The sequence below is a fragment of the Eubalaena glacialis genome, chromosome 1 (assembly GCF_028564815.1).
Source record: "Eubalaena glacialis isolate mEubGla1 chromosome 1, mEubGla1.1.hap2.+ XY, whole genome shotgun sequence".
NCBI classification, from domain to species: Eukaryota; Metazoa; Chordata; class Mammalia; order Artiodactyla; family Balaenidae; genus Eubalaena; species Eubalaena glacialis.
The window spans coordinates 65,391,943-65,414,744 of NC_083716.1; the positions used below are offsets into that span (position 1 = coordinate 65,391,943).

At 46.2% G+C, this 22,802-nt stretch overlaps 1 protein-coding gene across 1 annotated transcript in view; it reads right to left on the reverse strand.

The window, feature by feature from the left end:
• The window catches only part of HKDC1 (hexokinase domain containing 1), a 43,154-nt gene that overhangs the window by 13,724 nt on the left and 6,628 nt on the right, over window positions 1-22,802 (reverse strand). Inside the window, exons 4-13 of the mRNA XM_061181436.1 lie at window positions 18,000-18,148; window positions 17,778-17,897; window positions 14,026-14,121; window positions 12,820-12,922; window positions 10,433-10,616; window positions 7,567-7,722; window positions 6,215-6,448; window positions 5,076-5,380; window positions 3,319-3,464; window positions 3,106-3,225 (exon numbers count right to left, since the gene is read on the reverse strand). Coding sequence (XP_061037419.1) covers window positions 3,106-3,225; window positions 3,319-3,464; window positions 5,076-5,380; window positions 6,215-6,448; window positions 7,567-7,722; window positions 10,433-10,616; window positions 12,820-12,922; window positions 14,026-14,121; window positions 17,778-17,897; window positions 18,000-18,148 — 1,613 coding nt within the window. The remainder of the gene's footprint in view (window positions 1-3,105; window positions 3,226-3,318; window positions 3,465-5,075; window positions 5,381-6,214; window positions 6,449-7,566; window positions 7,723-10,432; window positions 10,617-12,819; window positions 12,923-14,025; window positions 14,122-17,777; window positions 17,898-17,999; window positions 18,149-22,802) is intronic.

Below are 22,802 nucleotides of genomic sequence, written 5' to 3' on the forward strand. Positions count from 1 at the left end.
TGTCCCTAGGTCTGAAGTGTCTCTCTTGCAGACAACATATATATGGGTCTTGTTTATGTATCCATTCAGCGAGCCTGTGTCTTTTGGTTGGAGCATTTAATCCATTTACATTTAAGGTAATTATCGATATATATGTTCCTATTCCTATTTTCTTAATTGTTTTAGGTTTGTTAGTGTAGGTCTTTTCCTTCTCTTGTGTTTCCTGCCTAGAGAAGTTCCTTTAGCATTTGTTGTAAAGCTGGTTTGGTGGTGCTGAATTCTCTTAGCTTTTGCTTGTCTGTAAAGGTTTTAATTTCTCTGTCGAATCTGAATGAGATCCTTGCTGGGTAGAGTAATCTGGTTGTAGGTTTTTCCCTTTCATCACTTTAAATATGTCCCACCATACCCTTCTTGGCTTGCAGAGTTTCTGCTGAAAGATCAGCTGTTAACCTTACGGGGATTCCTGTATTACTTTTTAATAGCAGCAGTAATACAGGAATGCATTACCTTTGTAAAACATTAAAGTGTTATTGATAAGGACAAAGTCCACTTTAATTCCCCATCCCCCCAAACCTGAGAGGTAACCTCTATTATCAGTTTGATACGAATCCTTTCAGACCTTTTTCTCTCTGCTTACATGTATTTTCAAATAAATTCATACTGTGTGTGGACTACTGCAATATGTTTCTCTCACTCAATAATATATCTTTTAGACCATTCCAGGTCAGTTAATATGGAAAATATTCCTCAAATATAATTGCACAGAAAATTTAAAAAAAAAACAACAACAAAAAAACTATAAGACAAGTACTATTTTAATCGCCATTTTTCAAATGAGGAAGCCAAAGGTGCAGAGGTTAAATAATTTGCCCGAAGTCACACAGCCAGTAAGTGAAGAAGCCAAGATTCAACCTGAGGCAATGTGGTTCCAGACCCATGCTCTTAACTACTGCACACTCTTGCCTTCCGACTAGGTAGTAATACCTGTGAAGCATTTAGAACGGTGTCTGGCACTGAGCAAACACTATGTATGTGTTTGTTAAATAAAAATCAAGTAATTCTGTATGATTGAAATACCATAGTTTATTTAGTCATTCTCCATTGCCAGACATTTGGGTTATTCCTAATTTTTCATTATTAAAAAGTGATGCTGTAGTGAACATCCTTATTCATCCCTCCTTAGGCACATTTTAAGAGATGGAACCTTGAGCAATGGATCTTATGGCTCTTAGCATTCTGGTATTTTTAATTTTGAGAGATCTAGCCATATTACCAGATAATTTTGCCTTTTGAACTCCTCTCTCCCTGTTCTCTGAATGACTGGGGGGCAGTGGGGGGTAGGCCTGGTGAAGAGTGTTTTCATAGCATTCTACGAGCCCTGCAGAGCTCTGTTTCAGTTCTGATTTTGCAGCTACCGATTGGATAAGACTGCATGCCTCAATTTCCTCATACGAAAAGTGAAATAGGGAATTCCCTGGTGGTGGTCCAGTGGTTAGGACTCAGCGCTCTCACTGCTGGGGCCCCCGACTTCGATCCCTGGTCAGAGCACTAAGATCCCACAAGCCGTGTGGCACAGCCAAAAATAAATAAATACATAAATAGGATAGAAAATAGAGTATAATGCACAAAATAAGGGTAGGTACAATTTTTGGATTTTTAAATTTTGACTATATATATGTAAGTGTACTGTGCATTATACCCAAAATGGTCCAAAAACACTGGGCTCCAGGTCCTGATCCCGAGGGTAGAGTGCAAGAACCTGGGCTCTCAGGGCAGTGTCCTGGAATAACTCCTCTACCACTGTTTACAGATGTGGTAACCTGGACAACTAAACCTCTTTGTGCCTCCGTTTTTCTTAACTACAAAATGGTGATTAAAAATAGTGTGTATACATACAATAAAATATCACTCAGCTTTAAAAAGGAAGGAAATTCTACATGGATGACCCTTGAGAACATTATGCTAAGTGAAATAAGCCAGTCACAAAATAACAAATACTGTTATGATTCTACTTATATGAGGTACCTAGAATAGTCAAATTTATAGAGACAGTAAAGTAAAGGTTACTAGGGGCTGGGAGAGGGGCAAATGAAGAGTTATTGTTTAATGGGTATAGAGTTTCAGTTTGGGAAGATGAAAGAGTTCGGAAGATGGATAGTGGTGATAGTTTCATAACAATGTGAGTGTACTTAATGCCACAGTACACTTGTACTTTTTAAGTGTACCAGTGTTCACTTAAAAACAGTCAAAGTGGTAAATGTTATATCTATTTTACCACAATAAAAAATGGTAAAATAAACAAAGCAAAAATATTGTGTACATCATGGGGACATTGACTGGATTAGACAAAATCTTAACAAATCTTTGGTGTCATTCTTATTATTGTCATGAGCTCTCTGGCTGACTTGCTGTGCTGACCAGAGTTCTCTCTATAAATTGAGGAGTGGTGTTCTGCTTTTATGCCAGTCCTGTAAGCTTGGTTGACATAAGCCTATCAGAGAGCAAGAGAGAGTGCTCTGTTCTCCATAAGCTGGTGAATGGTGCTTTTATCCAAGAAATCCAAGAAAAATCTTGTGATGTACATTTCTAAATTATTATGAATAATTTATTAAAATCATTATCCATGATGTTCTTCAATGTCAACTAGGTGTCTATGTGATAAACTCCTGAAATTCTAATATCAGGAAAGAAATGCATTTCTTCTGATGCACTGGTATGCTTTTGTTCATCAGACAATAAAAACCCTACGACCTATTGCATTTCCCTGTTTACACAGGAAGACCCAGGTAATATTGTAGACTAAGAGTTATAACTGGCCTTAACCGGTCATTACCTCTTCTTATCTCTCGATAATATGATTTGACCTCTCTTTTAACAGTAGCCTTATCCATGTGTCCCTTTATTGTATACTACACTAAATTATTTTGTAAACTTCAATCAAAGAAACAATAATAATGAAAAGGGAACACAGTAAATAGAAAAAAATTAAATGGTCCAAATTCTCGATCATGTCTCCCCAGCTGCCCTGAACCTGAGACCCCGAAATAAAATGAACAGTGACTCAGAGCTGTCTCGAGATTCCCCGGGTGTAGGAGGGAATGGGCCCACCAGGCTGGGCCGTCTTACCTTGTCAATGCTCGCCTGCCTGCAGGGAAATGAGAATGTGAAGCCCAAAGGCAGCTGGGCTCCCTTGAGGCCCATGTAGTCCAGGAAGTCAGCGATGCACTGCACGATGTGGTCAAACAGCTGCAGGGAGAGAGCGGCAGTCATGCCAGGCCTGCACTGTACGGGGTGGCAGGCTGGCACCTCGGAGGGCGGAACCCCCTGCCTGGCATTTACCTCCTCGCCGGTGCCCTGCATGATCTCCAGGGGGATGGCGAAGATCTTGTTGTACATTCGCACCGACCTCCGTCCGCTTCTGATCTTCACCAGGAGGACCCGGAAGTTGGTTCCCCCCAGATCCAGGGCGAGGAACTTGCCTCTCTCTGTGGTGGAGAAAGTGGGGGCTGCATTCCACCGGCACGCACCAAGCAGGGCCTTGTGTGCGGGCATTGGGAGGAAGAGGTGATGCTGAAAGTGAGCAGATCCAGAGCCTGCCCGCCTGGGGCTCACGGGCCAAAGGGGCGTGGTGGTCACCAAGCACGGTGTCAGAGCACTGGGCAGGCACCCTGAGCCCATCTGAGGCCAGCCTGCTTTTCTTGCTGTCTGGTAAAGGCCACACATGATACTTATGCTCAGGGAGCCTCTGAGGGTGAATCCAGGCCAGGCTACCTGACTACAATGGACTCGGGAAGGTGCTTCCATCCTGTCTATATGGCCTAGAGGAACTGTTCATCCTGAGCATGAAATGATTCTTCTGTCCTGCTCTCCCCTTCCCTGGATTCTCACACCCCCCACCTGACTAATAAGAAACTGTATCGAGTCTGACGCCCATCACCGTCCAGGGCCCCCCAGTGCAGTGCCTCTCGGTTCTCTGACATTGCAGAGTGTGTCAGTCTGTTCTGTGTGATTCCTCACCTCTCTCCCTGCCTCATTCACTCTGTCCTAGCCACACCGGTCATTTTGCTGTTCCTTGAATTTGCCAAAGACCTCACTCTCAGCCAGTTCTCTTACCCCTGATGGTGGTCTATTTTTCTTCATAGCCCTGTCATTACATGGCATCACCTGGCATTTATTTGTTTACTGTCTGCCAGCCCAACAGAACTTAGGCTCCATAAGGGTAGGGACTGTGTTTTCTTCACTGCTCTGTTACCGTGCCTACGACAGAGCCTGACAAGTAGCACATGCTTAATGAAACTTTGAGGAATAAAGGCAAAACGATAAAAGTGATGAAAGAATAAATAGTTGAATAGTGTCTTTTACTGCTGTTATTCTTTTCCCCCCCAAGTAGACTCGAACAATACTGGCTCTGGAAAAGATCTTTGTTGTTGAGAGATTCCAAGTACAACTGTGTGACCTTGAGTATGTCACCTAACCTCTCTGAGTCTCAGTTTTGGCATCCATAAAATGGGAATCATTCTCTTTATATAACATACAGAGTAGTTGTGAGCACAAAATGAAATTAAATGTTCAAAAGCAAATTAAGGATATGAAGCATTTTACAAAGGTCATTAATATCTGGGTGAGACTCATGAGATTCAAAGAGGTGGAGTAACCTGTCTAAAGAACTGACCTCACTGTTTTGTGGCTCCCGTCAGACGAGCACAGAGGACCAGGAGAAGGATCAAGTATCGGAAAAGTCAGGGGCAGAAAGTGAAGAGAGGGGAGAGGAAGAGAGCCAAGCCCCAGGAGAGAAGAGAGCCAGAGAAGAGGGTGGAAGACAAGCCAGACACTCCAAGTGTCCAGATGGTAGCCCCTGGGAACAGCAACTGGGTCTTCACACACATGGAACCTAACTTAGGTATTCTTCACTGCCAGTGCCGTGGATCAACCAAAGCAAATAGATTCAGCAGAGTACTAACCTTCTACCCCAACCCTCCTCCCTCCATTCTAGACATGAACCCAAGGCTCTTGAAACAAAAGACCTAACTGGATTTAAGGAGTTTTGATACGAGCTCTGGGTGGCCCATCAGAGAAGGGAGCTGTGCACGGCCCACCTGTGCCATCTGGCATCCCGCAGACGTAGGTGGGCAGCATCTTGACCGTGGCCAGCAGGTGGGTGTCCTTCTTCAGCCCGTACTCGAGCTCAACCCGCATCTTGTCCCGAACGCCCACGAGTTGCTCTCGGGTCAGCTGGAACAAAGCCAGCACCTTGTCAATCTGCTTCCGCTGGGCCTGCACGCGGGAGGCCACTGCGGTCACCATGGCGGCCCCCTTGGTGCTGCCACTCTCCGACAGGAGGAAGCGGACGTCACAGTTCGGGACCAGTTTCCTCACCACCTTGTGCAGGCGCTTTGGGTATCTGGAGGCGGAGGGGGGATGGCAAAATATGTAAAAATCATAAAGGCCCGGGCCCAGCCAATAGGAACAGACACAGGTGTAGCAGAGGAATGGGTTCCTGGGGAGCCCTGCTGGGCCAAGGCTCACCCCTTTAGTTGCTGGATGGAAGGGGAAGACGGGGGTGACTGGGGGTAGGGACCAGGGCAGCTGGGACAGTGGAAGGGACACTTGAAAGGCTCAAAGAAGTGGTTATTTTATCACTAATATTATAAGCAGTAGGGCATGTCCACACATAATGTATTGGCTGAACATCACCTCTGCCCAAAGGGGAAGGGTTCTTTCCCCAGCTCTTCCCAGGTGTACGCACCTGACTTCCAGTAACACCTCTGTTAGTCAGAGGGACTTTCGTGCTCCCTCCTTCTGGGAAATTCTCATTTCCCTGTGTCTTCCTACTGGTATCTTTCATGTGGACTTGGCAACCCCTGCCATCCTGAGTTTTCCCCATTTATAACTAGGTGTATCTTCCTTTCCAATCTTACCACATAGCAAGTATTCAATAATAATGGATAGATAGATGAATAGATGGATAGACAGATGGATAAACACATGGCTTTGCTAGTCAGGCAATTGGTTTTAGCAGAATATTCCTTTAAGAATGATCCCCTAAAGCAACCCAGCCAGCTAGATGAATGTAATCTCTGAATTCACCCCTTCCCCTGTAATCTCAGAACCACAGAAGACAGTTGGGTCCAGCAACCCAGAGAAGCAGCGTAGTTTAGAGACGAAACTGGACTCGGTTCCAAGCAGACAGACTGGACTCATTCGCAGGGGGTGTGGGCGGGCGGCCAGCACTCACTGGGGGTGGATCTTGTAGAGTGTGCCATCCATGCCCACGGTGGTCCGGAGCCGCACCAGCTTCTTGTTCTCCCGCAGGCGTGTTAGGATGGCTGCCAGGGCCGCTGCACAGAGATTGGCTGAGCGGAAGGAAACGATGGTGCAGACGTGCTGGACCGCGACGCAGTCAGCCTCTGAAGGCTCCAGGCCCAGATCCGTCAGGATCTCTCTTGTATTAGCCAGGCCTTCTTTATACCTGGCCAGGGGACAGGAATGAGAGGACCACACTTCTCCATCCCGTGGGAGTCCCCCTCAGAGAGCCAGCATTCCCACCTCTCAGGACTGTGAAAATAAACAGGCTGGCACATAGTCATATGATAATAATGACGATTTCAACAATGATCACGGTAGCCACCATTTATCGCACACTATGTGCCAGCTGCTTGTCTAAGGACTTGACATGTGTTAACTCAGCCCTCACAACAGTCCTGGGGGGAGTACTGTCATTATCCTATTGTACAGAAGAGGGATCTGAGGCACAGACAGGGTAGGTAACCTGTCCACAGGCACACAGCTGGTAAGTGCAAGGGGCAGGATTTGAACTCAGGCAGTTCGATTACAGAGTCCACCCTTTTAAGCATCCTGTGCTATACTGCCTTTTACAGAAACTCAGTCTCTGCCAAGCTCTGCATAAACACAGACTCTGGGAGTCAGATGTCACCCTGTTGAACTCAGAATCCAAGCTGATCGCAAAGCTCAGGGCAATGCCAGGGTTTCTAAGCCTGAGGAACAGGATCCTGGGTCGACTGGGGCCAGCCACCATCACCAGTCAGCTCCCCACCGCACACCTTTGTGTGAGCCCCCTAATCACCAAAGCCAAAGCCAAAGCCAAAGCCAAAGCCAGTCCCTGACAGCACCAGGTAGAGAAGGTTATTGCTATAGCAGGAATTCTTAACTTGGATTCCATGCTTGGGTTTTAACGAGTCCAAGGATGCCCTGATATTATAAGCAAAATGGTGTGCAAATGTGCATTTTGGGGGTAAAGGGTCCAGAACTTAAATCAGGTTCTCAAAGGGGTCTGTGACCCTAAAAAAGTTATGTCACCACTTCAGTGAGGAAAAAGGTAACAAAACATGAGGAGGGTGCAGACCTCCGACAGCAGAATCCCTGGTTGCTGAAACCAACAAGAAGCCACATGTGAGGCGTGGCAGGCATTGCTAATCCACCTGAAGCTGTGCCCAGGTATGAAATCGCCCTGCGAAGAAGGAAGATCTGGTTCCTTCTGTGCACCACCACCATGAGCACACCACTCCTTGGTTGCCCACCCTAACCCTCCGCAGAGTCAAGGTGGAAGCGACCCTGCCAGCAGCTTACTTCTCCATGGCAGCCACATGCCGTGTTTCAATCTTGCCCTTAATGTGGAGAGCGGAGGATTTCTCGCCGCCAAACAGGAGGCCTGCCTTGGCCATCTTCAGCAAGATGAGCCTGACGAGTTCACCTAAGTACAGGCCGCTGATCATCTTCTCAAACCTACAATTTGGTGAACAGATCAGTGGCAGCAATGCCTTTGGTTATGCAGCATCCCTTCCCAAAGCCCATGAGCCACAGCCCATGGTTTGGAGCATGAGTAGTGGAAGGGCCTCTTTACAGGTCAGGAGGCCTCAGTCCCTGTCCCAGCTTGGGGTGCCCTTGGGAACCCACTCATCCTCTCTGAGCTACATCCTCCTCACCTATAAAAGGGGAGGACTAAACTAGAGGAAACCTAAGATTCTTTCCTGATCACAAAGTGCTTGATTCCAAAAATCTTTATCTCAAATCACCCTTGGCCATGGGGGTGCCATTCTCATATTAGGCAAAAGGAATCTCAACTTCAGAGACTTCAGGTGTTTCCCCAGGATCACCAACCATAGCATGACAAATCCAAATTTCAAATGTTTCCAACTCCTACACATGTTTCTGCCCAAGAGAGAAACATGTTGTGTCTGTGAGATGGGCTTGGATAGCTCCAGAGAGGTTCTACAATAATATGGATGAAATATCCCCACCAGGCTACCTACACCTGGACTCTCAGTCTGCATACAACAAGCAATTACTTACTGTTTCCCAAGTAAACTATTAAATATAATTTTTATTCTGCAAACATAAGGTACAAAATCAAGGACAACCTGTTTCCTAACCAACTTTATCTATTTCATATAAAGTCTTAGAACATTGCAGAAACAAGACAGTCAAAAGAAATCCAGGTTGGGTTTGGGGGAGTGGAATTTATTTTAAGTGAAATGGATAGGACGAGGATGATAAAGTCCCCAAAATGGCACCACTTCCTTGGGCTGTGGCTGCTCTGTGTCACCAGTGAAATGGGTGTGTGCTGGGGACCAGGTGCATCCAAAGCAGAAATTTGCTCCCCAGGTATGCACTTCTAGTGTTGAGTGGTTTCTAGGAGGTACTTAAAATATTTATTCACCAGGGCTTCTTGGGAAAATGGTTGATTCCAGGGCTGGGGCTGGGAAAGTGCATGGTGAGCCTAGAGCATCTTACTGTGCCAGAAAATAAGGAAGTACTTAAAGAGTGATGGAATCATGTCAAAAGGACACAGGGACTAGCTTGAAGGAGCTTCCACTGGCTAAATCTGAAAAGAATTTGAATAGCAAAAGAAATATAATAGGAAGGAATTATAACCCATTAAATTAAAAAAGAATCCATATTAGTATAAGTAGATAAATGGAGGAGATAGGAAAGCTCTTACTTATAGTAGAATAACAACTAATAACCTAGAGGGAATGATGGATCTAGAAATTCATCAATGGATGCTAAAACTAGAGAGTGAAAGTTTAATGAGAAACAGGGTATTTACATAGTCTCAAAGTATCTCTTCACCAGATACTTATTCATTATAGAGGGAATAATAATAACCTTATGGTGCAGAAACCTCTTTCATATCCCCTTAACCAAGTGATCTGAGTTAGCATCCCCAGTAACGGAACAAACAACATGTGCTTCCAGATCCGATGCCCACGGGAGGACACACACCACTTGTGTGACAGTCCTGCCAAAAATACATCGCCTGAATCTAATCATGAGGAAACGTCAGACAAATCCAAGTTGAGGGACATTCTGTGAAATAAATGGCTTGCATGCTTGAAGATCATGAAAACCAAACAGATATTACAGAAGATTAAAGGAGGCTAAAGAGACACGGCAGCCAACATGTAATGTGTGATCCTGGACCTGGACCAGGACAATTTTTTTTTTTTATAAAGGACATTAGTGGGGCAGCAGGTGAGTTTTGAATAAGATCTGTAAATTAGAGATTAGAACTCATTAAGTGTTAATTTCCTAATTTTGATAATTATACTTTAATTATATAAGAGAATGTAATTCTTTTCAGATAATACACTCTGAAGTATTTAGGGGTGAAGAGATATTATGTTTGCGATTTTAGTCTCAAATGTTCAGAAAAATAATTTTATATAGACATGTGTATTTTATGTATATGTGTATTTTATGTGTCTGTGTATATACATATACACAGAGAGAGAATGTTACTATTAGGGAATTTGAGTGAAGGGGAATTTTATACTATTTTCACTACCTTTTTGTAAGTCTGAAATTATTTTTTAAAATTGTAAGCGTTTTTTCATTCAACACTTTTTTTTTTTAACAAACTTAATGAGCTGCAATAATATGTAAGACCCTATGTGTAGAAAGGAAAGGAAAATCACAGGTGTAGCCACCTTCAGGGAGCTCAGCATACAGGCAGAGCTGAGGCAGACCCTGAACACTTATACTACAGGTGAGTGTGGGATGAGAGCAGAGAAAGGCTCAGCAAGACCTGAGACTGAGGGTCACACCAGGTGCTGCATGATTAGGCCTCGGAGCAGGAGGGGGCGGGGCGGAAGGGGAACACAAATGAGGAGGGTGTGCTTCCTCAGTCTGCACTGGTTTGTTCTGTGACCACTCATCCAAATGCGCCAAGAAGCCAGGACACCTAGTTCACAGCCGTATCCCCCCTACCTCCGGACTGAATTTGAATCAGGGATGTGACCTACGGGAAATCACTCAATTTCCTTGGCTTTCACTTTCCTCATCTGTCCGGTGAAACTGAAATACAAGCCTTGACTCATAAACTCCCTGTGATGGATAACGAGTCACAGCTAAGAAGCCTCCCAGGTGTAAAGCGTACCTGAGTAAGTGGACATTTCCCGGTGCCGATGCCCAGATTACAGCGCAGGGTACTCACAGCTGCTTCCCAGGGTTGAGAGAGCCGAGGTCCAGCTCCCGGTCGAACTCGGTGCGGATGTCCTCCAGGGCCCCGTCGTCCCCGAAGGCCCCCCACTCGGTGTTGATGCACATCCTCCCCTCATCACCTTCCACCAGCTCGATGTTGCTCATGTCCTCCATGTAGCACGCGTTGGTGCCGGTGCCTGGACGAGGGATCAGGGAGAAAACAGAGACGTGAGGGCTCCCAGCTGGACAAAGACAGAGGGGACTCTCAACTGCCCAAGAGTCCTCTGAACGCATCACAAAGTGCTTTTGATCCACTCCGGGGGCTGGTTCTCGCTGAGGGAAGCAGCTTTTGGCGAGCCGGGGAGTTCATGAGGAATAAAGCTGACATGTCAAGTCTACACTTGTCAGGGTGTTAATGGTTTGCTGTTATCAATGGAGTCAATTGTGAAGAAGTCCCTGATGAATATGTATGAAAGCTGACAGTGTATTTACTAAGAGGAGGATGAGTTAACCAAACTTTGTAAATATGTTTTAAAAAAAAATCACCGACCCAGAGTAATATTTTTAATCCTTTCCCTATGCTACTTAGCTTCTTCTCTATTTGATACTAAAAATATTCCTTACTCATAGCCTGCCACAAATTGTTCCTAGCATAAGCTACATCCTTATCTTTGACAGTGATTAGCTATCACATAAGAAAGCAACATGCCATTATTCAAACACAAACTCACTCCAAGGAAATACCTCAAACACTTGAGTAGTGGTGAGTGGCTGCAGATAGGCACAATCTGCAGCCAATAGGTTTGGGACCTATTGGGATAATGGAAATGTGCTAATTGGATTGTGGTGATGGTTACAAAACTCTATAAATTCACTAAAAATCATTGAATTATACAACTAAATGAGAGGATTTTATGCCTCAGTAAAGCTGTTTTTGTTTTTGTTTTTGGCCACATCGCGTGGCTTATGGGATCTTAGTTCCCCGACCAGAATCGAACCCAGGTCCCCAGCAGTGGAAACAGGGAGTCTTAACCACTGGACTGCCAGGAAATTCCCCAATAAAGCTGTTTAAAAAATTATTTTTTTTAAAGTATCTTCCCCTGGCTGATACTCTGGTGTCAGAATTTTAAAGCCAACATGAGAAATAAGAGATGTAGAGAATCAGAGTGTAATAGAATATTTGGAAAAAGCTTTTCTCAGAAAAGCACAGACACTGTTTAGGCATGGCACCCAATTGGCAGGTTACCAGACACAGTCGCTAAGACAGACACAGTGGGCAGTAGCAGATGCCATGACAGACAAGCGCCAGGCCCATCCAGAGGTGTGGGGCTCCAGAAACAGGAAGGCAGATCAAGCCCCTCTGCTGTAAAGATCCTGCCCTTTGGGAAAGTCAGGCTGAGGAGAGTGAGTTAGAAATTAAGAAAAAGCAATTCAGAAAACTTCCCCCAATAGTGGTAAAGGAAAAGGGAAGCTGCAGGGATGTTTGAGAACAGCCTATAAACCCGGTCCATTTGGCCTTACTGTCCCCTGCACAGCCTTCTCATGGACCCCTCCAGGAGAGTCCCTCCCAGCTCAGGTGTTGAGACCACCCACCAGACCCCCACACTGTGCTGCGGCCTCCCTGGTCCAGGCCCACACGCAGCAACGAAGGCCCAATGCAGCCAAAAAATAAATAAATTTATAATTAAAAAAAAAAAAAAAGCACACCCCACTTATCCATCCGCCACCCAAAGTCCTCCCATGCCCTGCCTACCCTGGGGTAAAAGCCAAAGGCCTTCCAGTGACTGTGCTCCGTGTCCTAGGCCACCTGCCCAGTCCTGTCCACTCTCTCACGTGAAAGGCCTTCTACCCTCAGCCTCACTCGCTTTGATTCAGCCTTTTAGAGTTTCTCGAGCACCCCAGACTCATTCCCATCTCAGAGGCCACAGGGACTCTCTTCCTCACCAGCTCTGCTTTGCTCCCTCCTCCTCATCACTGAGGTCCCTGCTCAAATGTCACCTCTCAGCAAGGCCCGGCCTGACCACCCCACCACACTCACTCTCAGTCACATCACCCTGCTTTATATTCCTTATCATACTAACCACCACCTGAATTTATATTACTTGTTTAGGCCTTTTCGGTCTCTCACCCACCTCCGCGCTGAAAGCTTCATGAGTACAGGAACCTTTGGGACTCTCACCACTGAGAATCTGATGCAGAGCACAAGGCCTGGCACACAACGGGCACTCAGTAAACACTTGTTGAATGAATGCATATATTAATTTTCCATCTCCCTATGTTGCTTCTTCTAAGTAGAAAGTGCCAATAACCTTCCCACAGAATTTACTCAGAGTTCCCCGAAACTAAGCCCCAAACCAACCCCTTTCACCCTCCTCCAAAAAGCAAGTCAAATTGAGTTACCAATGATGACACCAACTTCACAGTAGGGATCATCATAGGCGCACGTCATCATGGTCCCCACGGTGTCATTGACCAAAGCCAGGATGTCCACATCTAAATCCTGCTGGAACACAAGTCCCAGAGGGCATCAGTGGGTGGGAGGGAGGTGTTATCCCTTTATGTTTCCCCACAGAGGAAGCAAAAGCAGTGAAGGTGCCTGGTTGAGACAATCTCTAGATCTTGCCTTCTGGGCCTGTGTGTAAGGAATAAGGCCCTTGTCAAGGTTCAGGGGAGAGAAAGAGCAGTTGGGAGCTAAAGAGTGAAACTCACGCTCCTGCTCGGTGGGTGAAAGCCTCTGAGCAATGAAAATACGAGGGACCGATCACCAGGACTCCAGCCCATGTTTGAGGGACCCTGAGAAAAGCATGTTTATCCTAGGAGCAATAGCGTTTCCAGGAGAAAACACCAAAGTCCTTGCCCATGGGGACATCTTAACCAGTCTCAGCCAAGTCCTCTCCGTGGGCACCACCATGGGTTTCCCGTTCTACCAAGTCAACGTGGGTTACTACACCATGGTTCCACAAGGTTTGGGGGAGCATTTTAAAGTGAAATGAAAACAATAAGACAAAAACAAAGGATACAAAAGAACATGAGAGCAACTTTAAAGAGAAAAAAGACTGGAAGGGTATACATCAATATATTCCTCATGCTGTCAGGGTAGCAAGTCATTTGGGTTTATTTGTGTACTTCTCAGCTCTGCAAGGAGCATGTCTTGCTTTTATAGTTCTTCAAATTATCATAAAATGTATTCAACAAACAGAGATACTCAATGAGTAGAGAGTGGAGAGTGGGATTGAGAGCCAGACAGGAAAGAAAGTGACCTTTTAAGCCTCAGAGAGGAAAGGTGGCAGTTGGAGCATCACACACAGCATCAGGTCTAACCAAGACCCCCAGGGGCTGTGGCAGCTGGGGAGGCCCCAGGGAAGTGCGGGTCACCCTTCAACAGTGATCGGAACACTCTCCACATGCCAAGGCCCACAGGTGGGTTTATCCAAATCGGCAGCATCTGTGCTACAGTGAGACCTTCCCTAAGATCAAATCCGTCTCTGATTCTCCTTCGAGGGCAGGCATGTAGCAGACAACCCTCCCCCACATTCTCCCCTTACCCCCTGCAAGAGAAAGGGGCTAGAACTGGGAGACCTCCCCACGCAGAGGTGGATTCCTTACCTTGTGTTTTCTTATAGCATTGGTCAGAGAGCTCACTACGTCTGTGCCCTGAACTCCCCGCGCCTTAAACTTCTTTGTCCATGAAAGCAGGACACCCTGGGGGAAGATTTCAGATCCAGACAAAATGAGGAAGGCACTCAGTTCTGAAAATGAGCTGCAGAAATTTCATGCTTAAAGTGTATCCCCCTGTGGCCTTCTCTTCTTTAAGCTGAATCACACCAATCCTTTCAACATTTCTCCAGAGGCCTTTTCTAATAATTTCGACATGTTTATTACTCTCATCTGAGCAGTTTAAAACATAATACATAGGGGCAGAAAGAACAATGGCTGCAGAGTCAGAACACTTAGATTCATAAGACATTGTCCAAGTCATTTAACCTCTCTGAGCCTCAGTTTACTCATCTGTAAGATGGAAACATCACTTCCCTGCCTCTGTCACAGGACTGCTCTGATAGAAGTACCGGCATACGGTAGATGCATGATGTGTGCAGAATGCCTGGTTGCCAGGTCCACAAAGCAGAACTGACATGTTACCTTCTAAGACTCCCTCAGGGACTTCATTTCAACTTAGAAAAATAGTTCTCAATTTGCATTATCAATTATCTGCTTACAATTGGTGTTTCTCAAGAGTTTCTGTCTAACATAGCAAATAATCACAGAATTTTTCATACTGGACGAGAACTTGGAGATTAAGAGACTTGCCCAAGGTCACATAGTCAAGAGGAGCTGAGCCCAAACTTACTAACTCCCTGACCATCCCCACCCCCTCAGTTTATGGATAAAGCAGCCAAGCTTTAGAGAGGAAGGAAGCTGTTCCAGGTGTCACAGTGAGTGAAGGACAGAGCCCAACTGGAACACAGGTCTCTGACGCCCCCCTTCAGTGACCAGATTTTTCCCTGCACCACAGCGCTGCTTAGTGGTAGCTCTAAATTCTGCCCTCATGGGCTATGGTAACATCCCTGCCCTACCAGACAGAGGAGTGAGAGATTGTAGGGTGGTGTCCCCCCAAAACGGATGCTAGGGACAATGTGGGACCTGTTGGGGGGAGTATATATGGGGCAGTGGGGAATAAATGCATGTTATATACTGTTAAGTGAAAAAAAAGCTGTACATACAACTACATATTTTAAAATTACACATACAGTATAACACCAGTATTTAATATAGATATGACTGGAAGGAAAACCCAACAATTCTAGTAGGGCATATCTCTGAAGGTTGGGATTAGAGGAGATTTCTATTTTCTTCTTTAAACTTTTCAATTCCTACCCTCTTTCCTCTCTCTTCTTTTTCCTACCTTGAAAAAGTATTACCATTTTATCATCAGAAACACACACATACACACACACAAAGAAATTTCTCTTTGGCTAAGACTTTTCCGTTCCCTCACTTAAACAAACAAAACAACAGCAACAACAAAGTGACATCCTCCTTTAATTCCAATGCCCTGATCTTCTTTCATCATTTTTTAGTTTTACAAAGAATCCCCCTTAGCCATACCTCCTCCTAAGAAGTCTTCCCCTTCCCACCTCCTTCTGCACTTACATGGCTCATCAGACTCCACCTTCTCCAAAGCCCTTATTTTCATGTCACAAATCTACATCTGCAGCAGAATCACGGTTAAACAGCTATGCCCACTCTCGGTTATTATTACTAACGCATTTCCTTGTGGCTGAAGCTTTTCTACTTTAGACTTCACTGAAAGGCAGCTTGGGAGGAAATTTTATAAAATGCAGGTAATTCAACTAGACTTTGAAGAGAAAAAGGTTTTCCCTTCCTCGATATAATCAAGCCACCCTTGCCTCGTTTAAATGTCGTCTGAAAACCCTCATTGGGATACAACACAAAATGGGTTAAAATGCTTTCAGGCACCTGCTGGCATTTTAAACAACATTCTAGACCTGTGTCTTTTTGGAAAGTCAGTGTGGTCAGGGAGTTTGTGAGCTTGGGCTGAGCCATTCTTGGCTGTGTGGCCTTGGGTAAGTCTCTTAACCTCTCTGAACTGCATTTTCTCAAATATAAAGTGGAAATAATTATATCTCCCTCATATGATTGCTTTGGGACTTAAATGAGGTTATACACATAAAGAGTTCATCATAGTGCAAGACACAGTGTCAAAATCTGAGATACAGTCTATCATCATCACCATCATCATCATCATCATCATCATCATCATCTTCCTTCTTCTTGAGGTCTCTGTTCCTAAGCTCAAGTAAGAGGTGTTTAACTATTTGGTGAATTGAGGCCTGATTCCTGACTCCTCCCACTTCTCCTACTGACTCGGGGGAACTCTGCTCTTCCAGCCTGCAAACACAAGCGAAGCTCTACCTGGCCTCTTCTAACATTCCCTGAAACCTTCTTCACACTATTTTTTTCCAATTCTTTCTCAAGAAAATAATTAAAAAGTAAACCTCAGCCCATCTCCCATATAGATAGATGATGGCAAATTCCCATTCAACGGAATCCAATAAATGATTGATTGCACCTTTCAATTGTCAGATAGTTATCAAATAACTATTAAATATAAGACATTGTGCTAGAGACCCTGGGGATGGAGAGGAAGAACAATATAAAATAGTGCCTGCCCTCCAGAAACATCTGTGGAATTGGGCGACAAGGTACAAAAGAATGAAGAGACAAGTTGTATAGGGACAATTGTCAAAACCTTGCAGCTACCATTGATCCACCAGGCACAGTGCTCAGCGCATTACAGATGCTTCGTCTAAGCTTCACCTCAGCCCAGCAAGTAGATATTATCCTTGTTTTACAGATAAGAAAACAAGGGACCCAAGAAGTTAAGTAACTTGCCCAGGGGACACAACTTGTTCTGAGCCAGGATTCGAAGCCAGGTCTGTGGAATGTGAAAACCCATTCCCTTTCCACTATCCCATTATCAATAAGCGGCTCAAGCCAACAATATCAAACACATCCCAAGTCAAGGTGGTCCATGAATTGACTGTGAGCTGGGTGTCATGACCAGTCTGTGCAGCAGGAGCTCACAGACCACCACCCCAGGCAGGAGTGGCCTGGGGAGACCTGACTTGTGACAATAACCCCCTGGCCCCAGAAAGCTCATTGTCCTTTTATATGGCCCCCCGTTTATTGTCACAGATTCACATAAGATAAGCTTTGCCTTCTCCCTGTTTACAAATTGAAAATCTGAGGCACACAGAGATGGATTACCGGAGACTCCTGCTGGCTAGTGGCACAGCTGAGACTATACATCCCAGGCGCTGGGTCTGCTCAGTAACACTGTCACTCCAATGACCCCACCTCAGTCCTCCTCCTAAGCGCTCACTGTAGAGGGAGACTCCCCAAGTCTTCCCCCTCTTATTCTAGTTAGCTGTGTCAATGCTTCTGAGAGTGGTCACCAGACCAGCAGCATTCGTTATCACCCGGTAACCTATTAGAAATACAAACCTAAGGCCCCACTGATTAAGAAACTCCTGCATGGGGCCCAGCAATCTGTGTTTAACAAACCCTCCAGGGATTCCGACGCAACCAAGGTCTGAGAACCACTGAGCTTGGTGGTGAAAACCATTTCATTCCCTGTGCTGTGCCCCTAGGCAAGGCGGCCATGTTAACATATTCCCTGCCTCACAATTCCACCTCACTGTTTAAAAAAAAAGAAAAAACAAACAAGAAAACTCCTGCTGATCTCTCCTGTTCCCAGCCTGACCCCTGCACATGCCATTCTCCAGCCCCAAACCCAAATCCTATCCAGCTCCTTCCCTCCCTTGCACCAGCCTTACCTCTTCTAATTTAGTCTGTTTGCAGGGAAAAGAAAAGGTTAGGCCAAGAGGTAATTTCTTCTGCATCAGCTCTTTGGTTTTCATGAAATCTGCCAGACAGTCAGCTACGTATTCAAACAGCTGCAGAGAAGAGAAAGCACAGGACACGGGGCTAAGGCACAGTCACCCAGCAACTTGATGCCAAGGCCTTCCCCCACCTTCACAGAGCCCCTGCCCTGCTACCTCTGTGCCATTCCCTCGGATAATTTCATTGGGTGTTGGGTAGAACTGACTCTCCATCTGGACATTTCGTTTCCCCTCTTCGGAGACTTGCACCTTCAAGACTCGAAACTTAGATCCTCCAAGATCCAGGGAAAGAAACTCCCCGTTTTCTATTAAAAAACAAAGCCAAAAAAGTTATCATTTATTGAGGGTCTGCTAAATAGCAAGCTCTGCATTCAAAGTTGGAACTGTAATAAATGTCATGAAGTCTCACAACCAACCCACAAGCCAGGTATCATTATGCCCACGCGCCAAGACTCCAGAAGTGTGGCCGTTGATTTGTGCCCTCCAAAGGGCAAAGCTGGGGTGTGACCCAAGTCTGCCTGCCTCTGCAGCCTCAGCCCTGCCCACTGGGCCGTCCCGTAGGGAATAAACGCGTTCATCTGGAGAGGGCAAACATGAACTCCCTTCACGCAGGTGGTGTTAGAAATGGGCCTTGACGGTGGAGCTTATTCTAGCCCGCCACAACCCCGGCAACCGGGAGGAGAGAGCTGATACTCCGGGAAACGGGCATACGGCAGAAAAGGCAGGGGGAGTGCAGGGAGGAGAAAGCAGCCCCATATGAGCCTCAGTCTTATGAGCAGAGAGGAGACACTCCAGGAAGGAAAGGAGACAAGAACCAAATGCTGGTCCTTAAGGAGCCAAGGATGCTTAATATTTTGGGCCAGAGCCACTCCAAAAGGAGAAAATGTAACCTGACCGAGTCCAGTATAAGACAGATGCTATTAATAAAAAGGTGGAAATGACACATGTGTTGGGGTGAGGCAGCCCACCCTGATGACTTCAACTTAGATTCCAGCCAGAGCTCCTGCCTAGGACCCTGCCAGTATCTTCAGCATCAGCCAGATATGGGATGGGAACTCATGTGTGCAAACCCCTGAACCAACAAGTCTTTGTATAGAATTATCTGTGCTGGAAAAGTGGCTGCATGTACCAGGCACGCTTCATGACATATGGCCAAGGCACGTGTAAGTGAAACTCTGTGACCACAAATCTGGTCACCCAAGTGGCCTTTCTTTGGTACCATGTGACCCTAAACACAGCTGCATGAATCTAAGGAACCAGCTGGCCATTCAGATTCACTCCTTGTGAAATGTGAAAAACATAGAGGGAAATTGCTAGTAAGTGGTAAAAACTGAAGTGGAAGCATCCCAAACATCAGAGGTCAGCTGGGTAGCCAAGGTGGCCACATGTATGTAGGCTGAAACCGTGGAGGAAAATTCCTAAGTTCCAGTTCCCTTGAAGCCTGAGTGTACCACAGTTCCTGCCCTCAGATTCCCACAAGGTCCTGTGTGTCTCCCTTTTGGGTTTATGTGTCCTTGTACTACAAGCCTCCTTTCCTGACCTGCCTTGACTGGGTTTCTCTGTTCCTAGCAATCAAGGAACTAGTGGCAAGCCCTCCCAATGGCGTGGAGCACCGCTCTTCAAACTTTAATGTGCATGTAAATCGCCCAAGAGTTTTGTTAACATGCAGATGATGATTCAGTGGAGGTGGGGCCTGAGATTTTACATTTCTAAACAAGCTGCTGCTGCAGGTCCGTGGAACAAAGTTTAGAGTCCTCATTTATAGACCCAGCCAGCTGGATATTTTGCTTTTGTGGAGATTTCTGGAAAGCAAGATTCTTATCTCCCTAGATCAGCCCTGCAAGGAACGTGATGGAGCCATTTATTCAGGGAGGGACTCCAAGGACCTAATCCTGTGCAACTTTATTAGCACTCATCATGTACCAAGCCAGAGATGATTTCACAGGTGTTATCACAGGTGTTGCACAGGAAAGAGGGTAGATCACACCATCCATGTACGTATGAACATTTACTGAGCACTGACTTTGTGGCAAGTGACATGCCAGGTGCTAGGGATGCAAAGACGAAAGACTGTGGGCCCCCTGGGAAGCCCATCAGAAATACAGGCAAGTAAATAAACCATTTCCACACAGTAGGGCACGTGCTCTGATTGTGGGAAGCACAGGGAGCAGTGTCTAAATCAGAGCAGGAGTCAACACCCCAGAGGAAGTGATACAGAGCTGAGTGATGACGAGAGCGAGTCAGCCAGCCAGACAGAGGCGAGCAGGGGTCCAGGGAGAGGAGGCCATGAGCAAAGGAATGAGTTTGCCTGGGGCGGGAAAGGTCTGCGCTTTTGAGCAGGAGGGACGTGTGACAGAAATCAGACTGGCAGGCAGTCTCGGGTTAAATTAGGAAGGATTTGGAAAAGCCACCCCACCTCCAAGAAATTTGGGATTTATCCAGAAGGTGAGGGGGAGCCACAGAAAGATTTTAACCAAGACCTGATTGAGATTTTGGGAAAACGCCTCTGACACCAACCAGGATAGATTGGAGGATTTTAATAAAAACCACACGGTGTGATCCCTTCTGTGATTCTGACATAGAGAAAGGACTCATTGGACCCCAGGGAAAGGAGGACCTGCCTAGAAGAAGAGGGCAACAGCTGCAGGGGGGCCATCAGGATCTTTACGGTGATTATTAAGATCATTATGACCTCTCATCATGGGGCTGTAATGTACAGCTTGGTGACCATAGTTAATAATACTGTATTGCATATTGGAAAGTTGCTAAGAGAGATCTTAAAAGTTCTCATCACAAGAAAAAAAATTTGTAACCGTGTGTGTTGATGGATGTAACTCGACTTTCTGTTGTGATCTTTTCGTAATATATACAAATATTGATTAGTATGTTGTACACCTGAAACTAATGTTATATGTCAATTATGTCACAATTTTAAAAAATAAAAAGAATACTAATTTTTAAAAAAAGAAATGATCTTTCAAGGAGGTGAGGTGTCCTTGAGAATCCACCAGCTGTAGACGATCCTCCAGTGACCTTTCAGGGGCTCCAGGCAGCCGTGGACGCCAGGGGTTTCCTTCTCCTAAGCCATTGCCAGGGCTTGTGCTCCGGCTCCTTCCCCACTCCCTAGTGCAGCATCTCCCAAAGGCACGGGAGGACTGAACGTGTATATTCCTGGAGATTCACCATCTCCAGGGGGAGAGGCCTGAGAAGCCATATGTTTAGGAATCGTCCCAGGTGAGTCTTATGCTCAGGCAAGTGCGGGACCCCTGTCCTAATGCAGACCCCTGGGCCCATCAGCTGACAACATTGGGGCTCCTGGGCTCAACCTGCAAGGCTCACCCTCCGGGAGGCCTAGGAGGCTGCCTGGAGACAGAGGCCAAGAAGAGAGGCAGCTGGGATGGGGCCTAAAGAACCACTGTCACCTTCAAATCACAAGATGGGCACTTCCTGTCCCCCTTCCCTGGTGACTGGTAGAAGAGAAGGCACAAACGATAACCATGCTTTTAAGGCACTTGTAAGAACAGTCAACTGCTGCTCCCTGACTGACAGGCTGGGAGGTAACTAAGGCTCAATCAGGTTACCCCCTCTCTCAGGGAGGTTCAGATGAAAGGAGGGGAAACTAGAGAGTAGGCAAACTCAAAAGGATTTCTCTGGAAATTGAATACATTTCTGAAATGGAGGCCCCAAGAGACTAGGACATAATTATGAAATCATACCACCAGCTCCCAGGAGCTCTGTAGGACTTGGGACATTTTGAATAGTTGAGAGCATTCCTTCCACATGACCTCATCTGATCCTAACGACCCTACAAGTTGGTGGGACAAACTGCCCATGTCCCTTTTACTAATGAGGACAGGAGTACAGTGGTTCTGGGACTTAACAAGGTCACCTGGCTCCACAGGGACTCTGGGCCCAGGGACCTCACTGCAGCAGGATCACTGGTGAGATTTATTGTGTGATGAGAGGCTCTAAGGAGACAGTGAAGAAAGGAGGTGGTGTCTCCTGGCCTGAGGAGGACGCAATTTCTAAAACTTGGTCGGTTTCACTTCCAAACCTTCCTGAAGCAGCCGGGGTTGGGAAGGCACACCTGGCCAGCAGCCTCACACCATCAAAGTCCACTTTCCCTTGCTTCTGGGGACACACCTCTACAAGAGGAACCAAAGCACCAAAAGCCAGGAGGACTCTGACCTGGGGCTCCCTCCCTCACACACCTCATGATTCAGGTGCTTCCTCGGAATGCCCCAGATGATCTGTCAAGGACACAGTCCCCACAGCATTCTCAAAGAGCAGTGTCAGAACTCAGCAGAGATTTCAAAGCAGGACTGTCTCCCTCCACAGCCTGTGTTCCTTCATGGTGGTACACCGCCCACTACACAACCGCCACCAGCAAGGGAACGGGTCTTTCCCATCACAGTTCCCAGTTCTCAAACAGCAGAGCCAAGCTACTTGGGCCCAGGCATTGTCCCAGAGCGGCCCAAAGCCCCCTAATCCGATCAAAGGTCCCTGCTCCTTCAAGAGCCCCAAAGCCCCTGCTGGAGCTTGGTTGCAGAACTGGGGCCCTGACATTGAGGAAGCCCCTTGGTCCTCACTGCGCTCATCTGACCTGAGGATAAGAGTTACACCATGGGGTTCTTATGGGGATTGTATGAGACAGTGAGTCCCTAGCACCGCATGACCATAATAGGTGCCTGGTAGATACCAGTTCCTTTCCCTCCTATGGCTTTACCCAGAGGCTGAGAGTAAAGGAGTTTGATGGAACCTCATAGATTCCCTCTAGAGGTCTCTAGGCTGTGGTAAGCAAAATAATGGCTCCCCCAAGATGTTTACATTGTAATCCCCAGATCCTATGGATATGTTAGGTTATGTAACAAAGGGGAATTAAGGTTACAGATAGAATCAGAATTGTTCATGAGTTGACCTTGAGGTTGGGAGATTATGCTGGATTATCTGAGTGGGCAT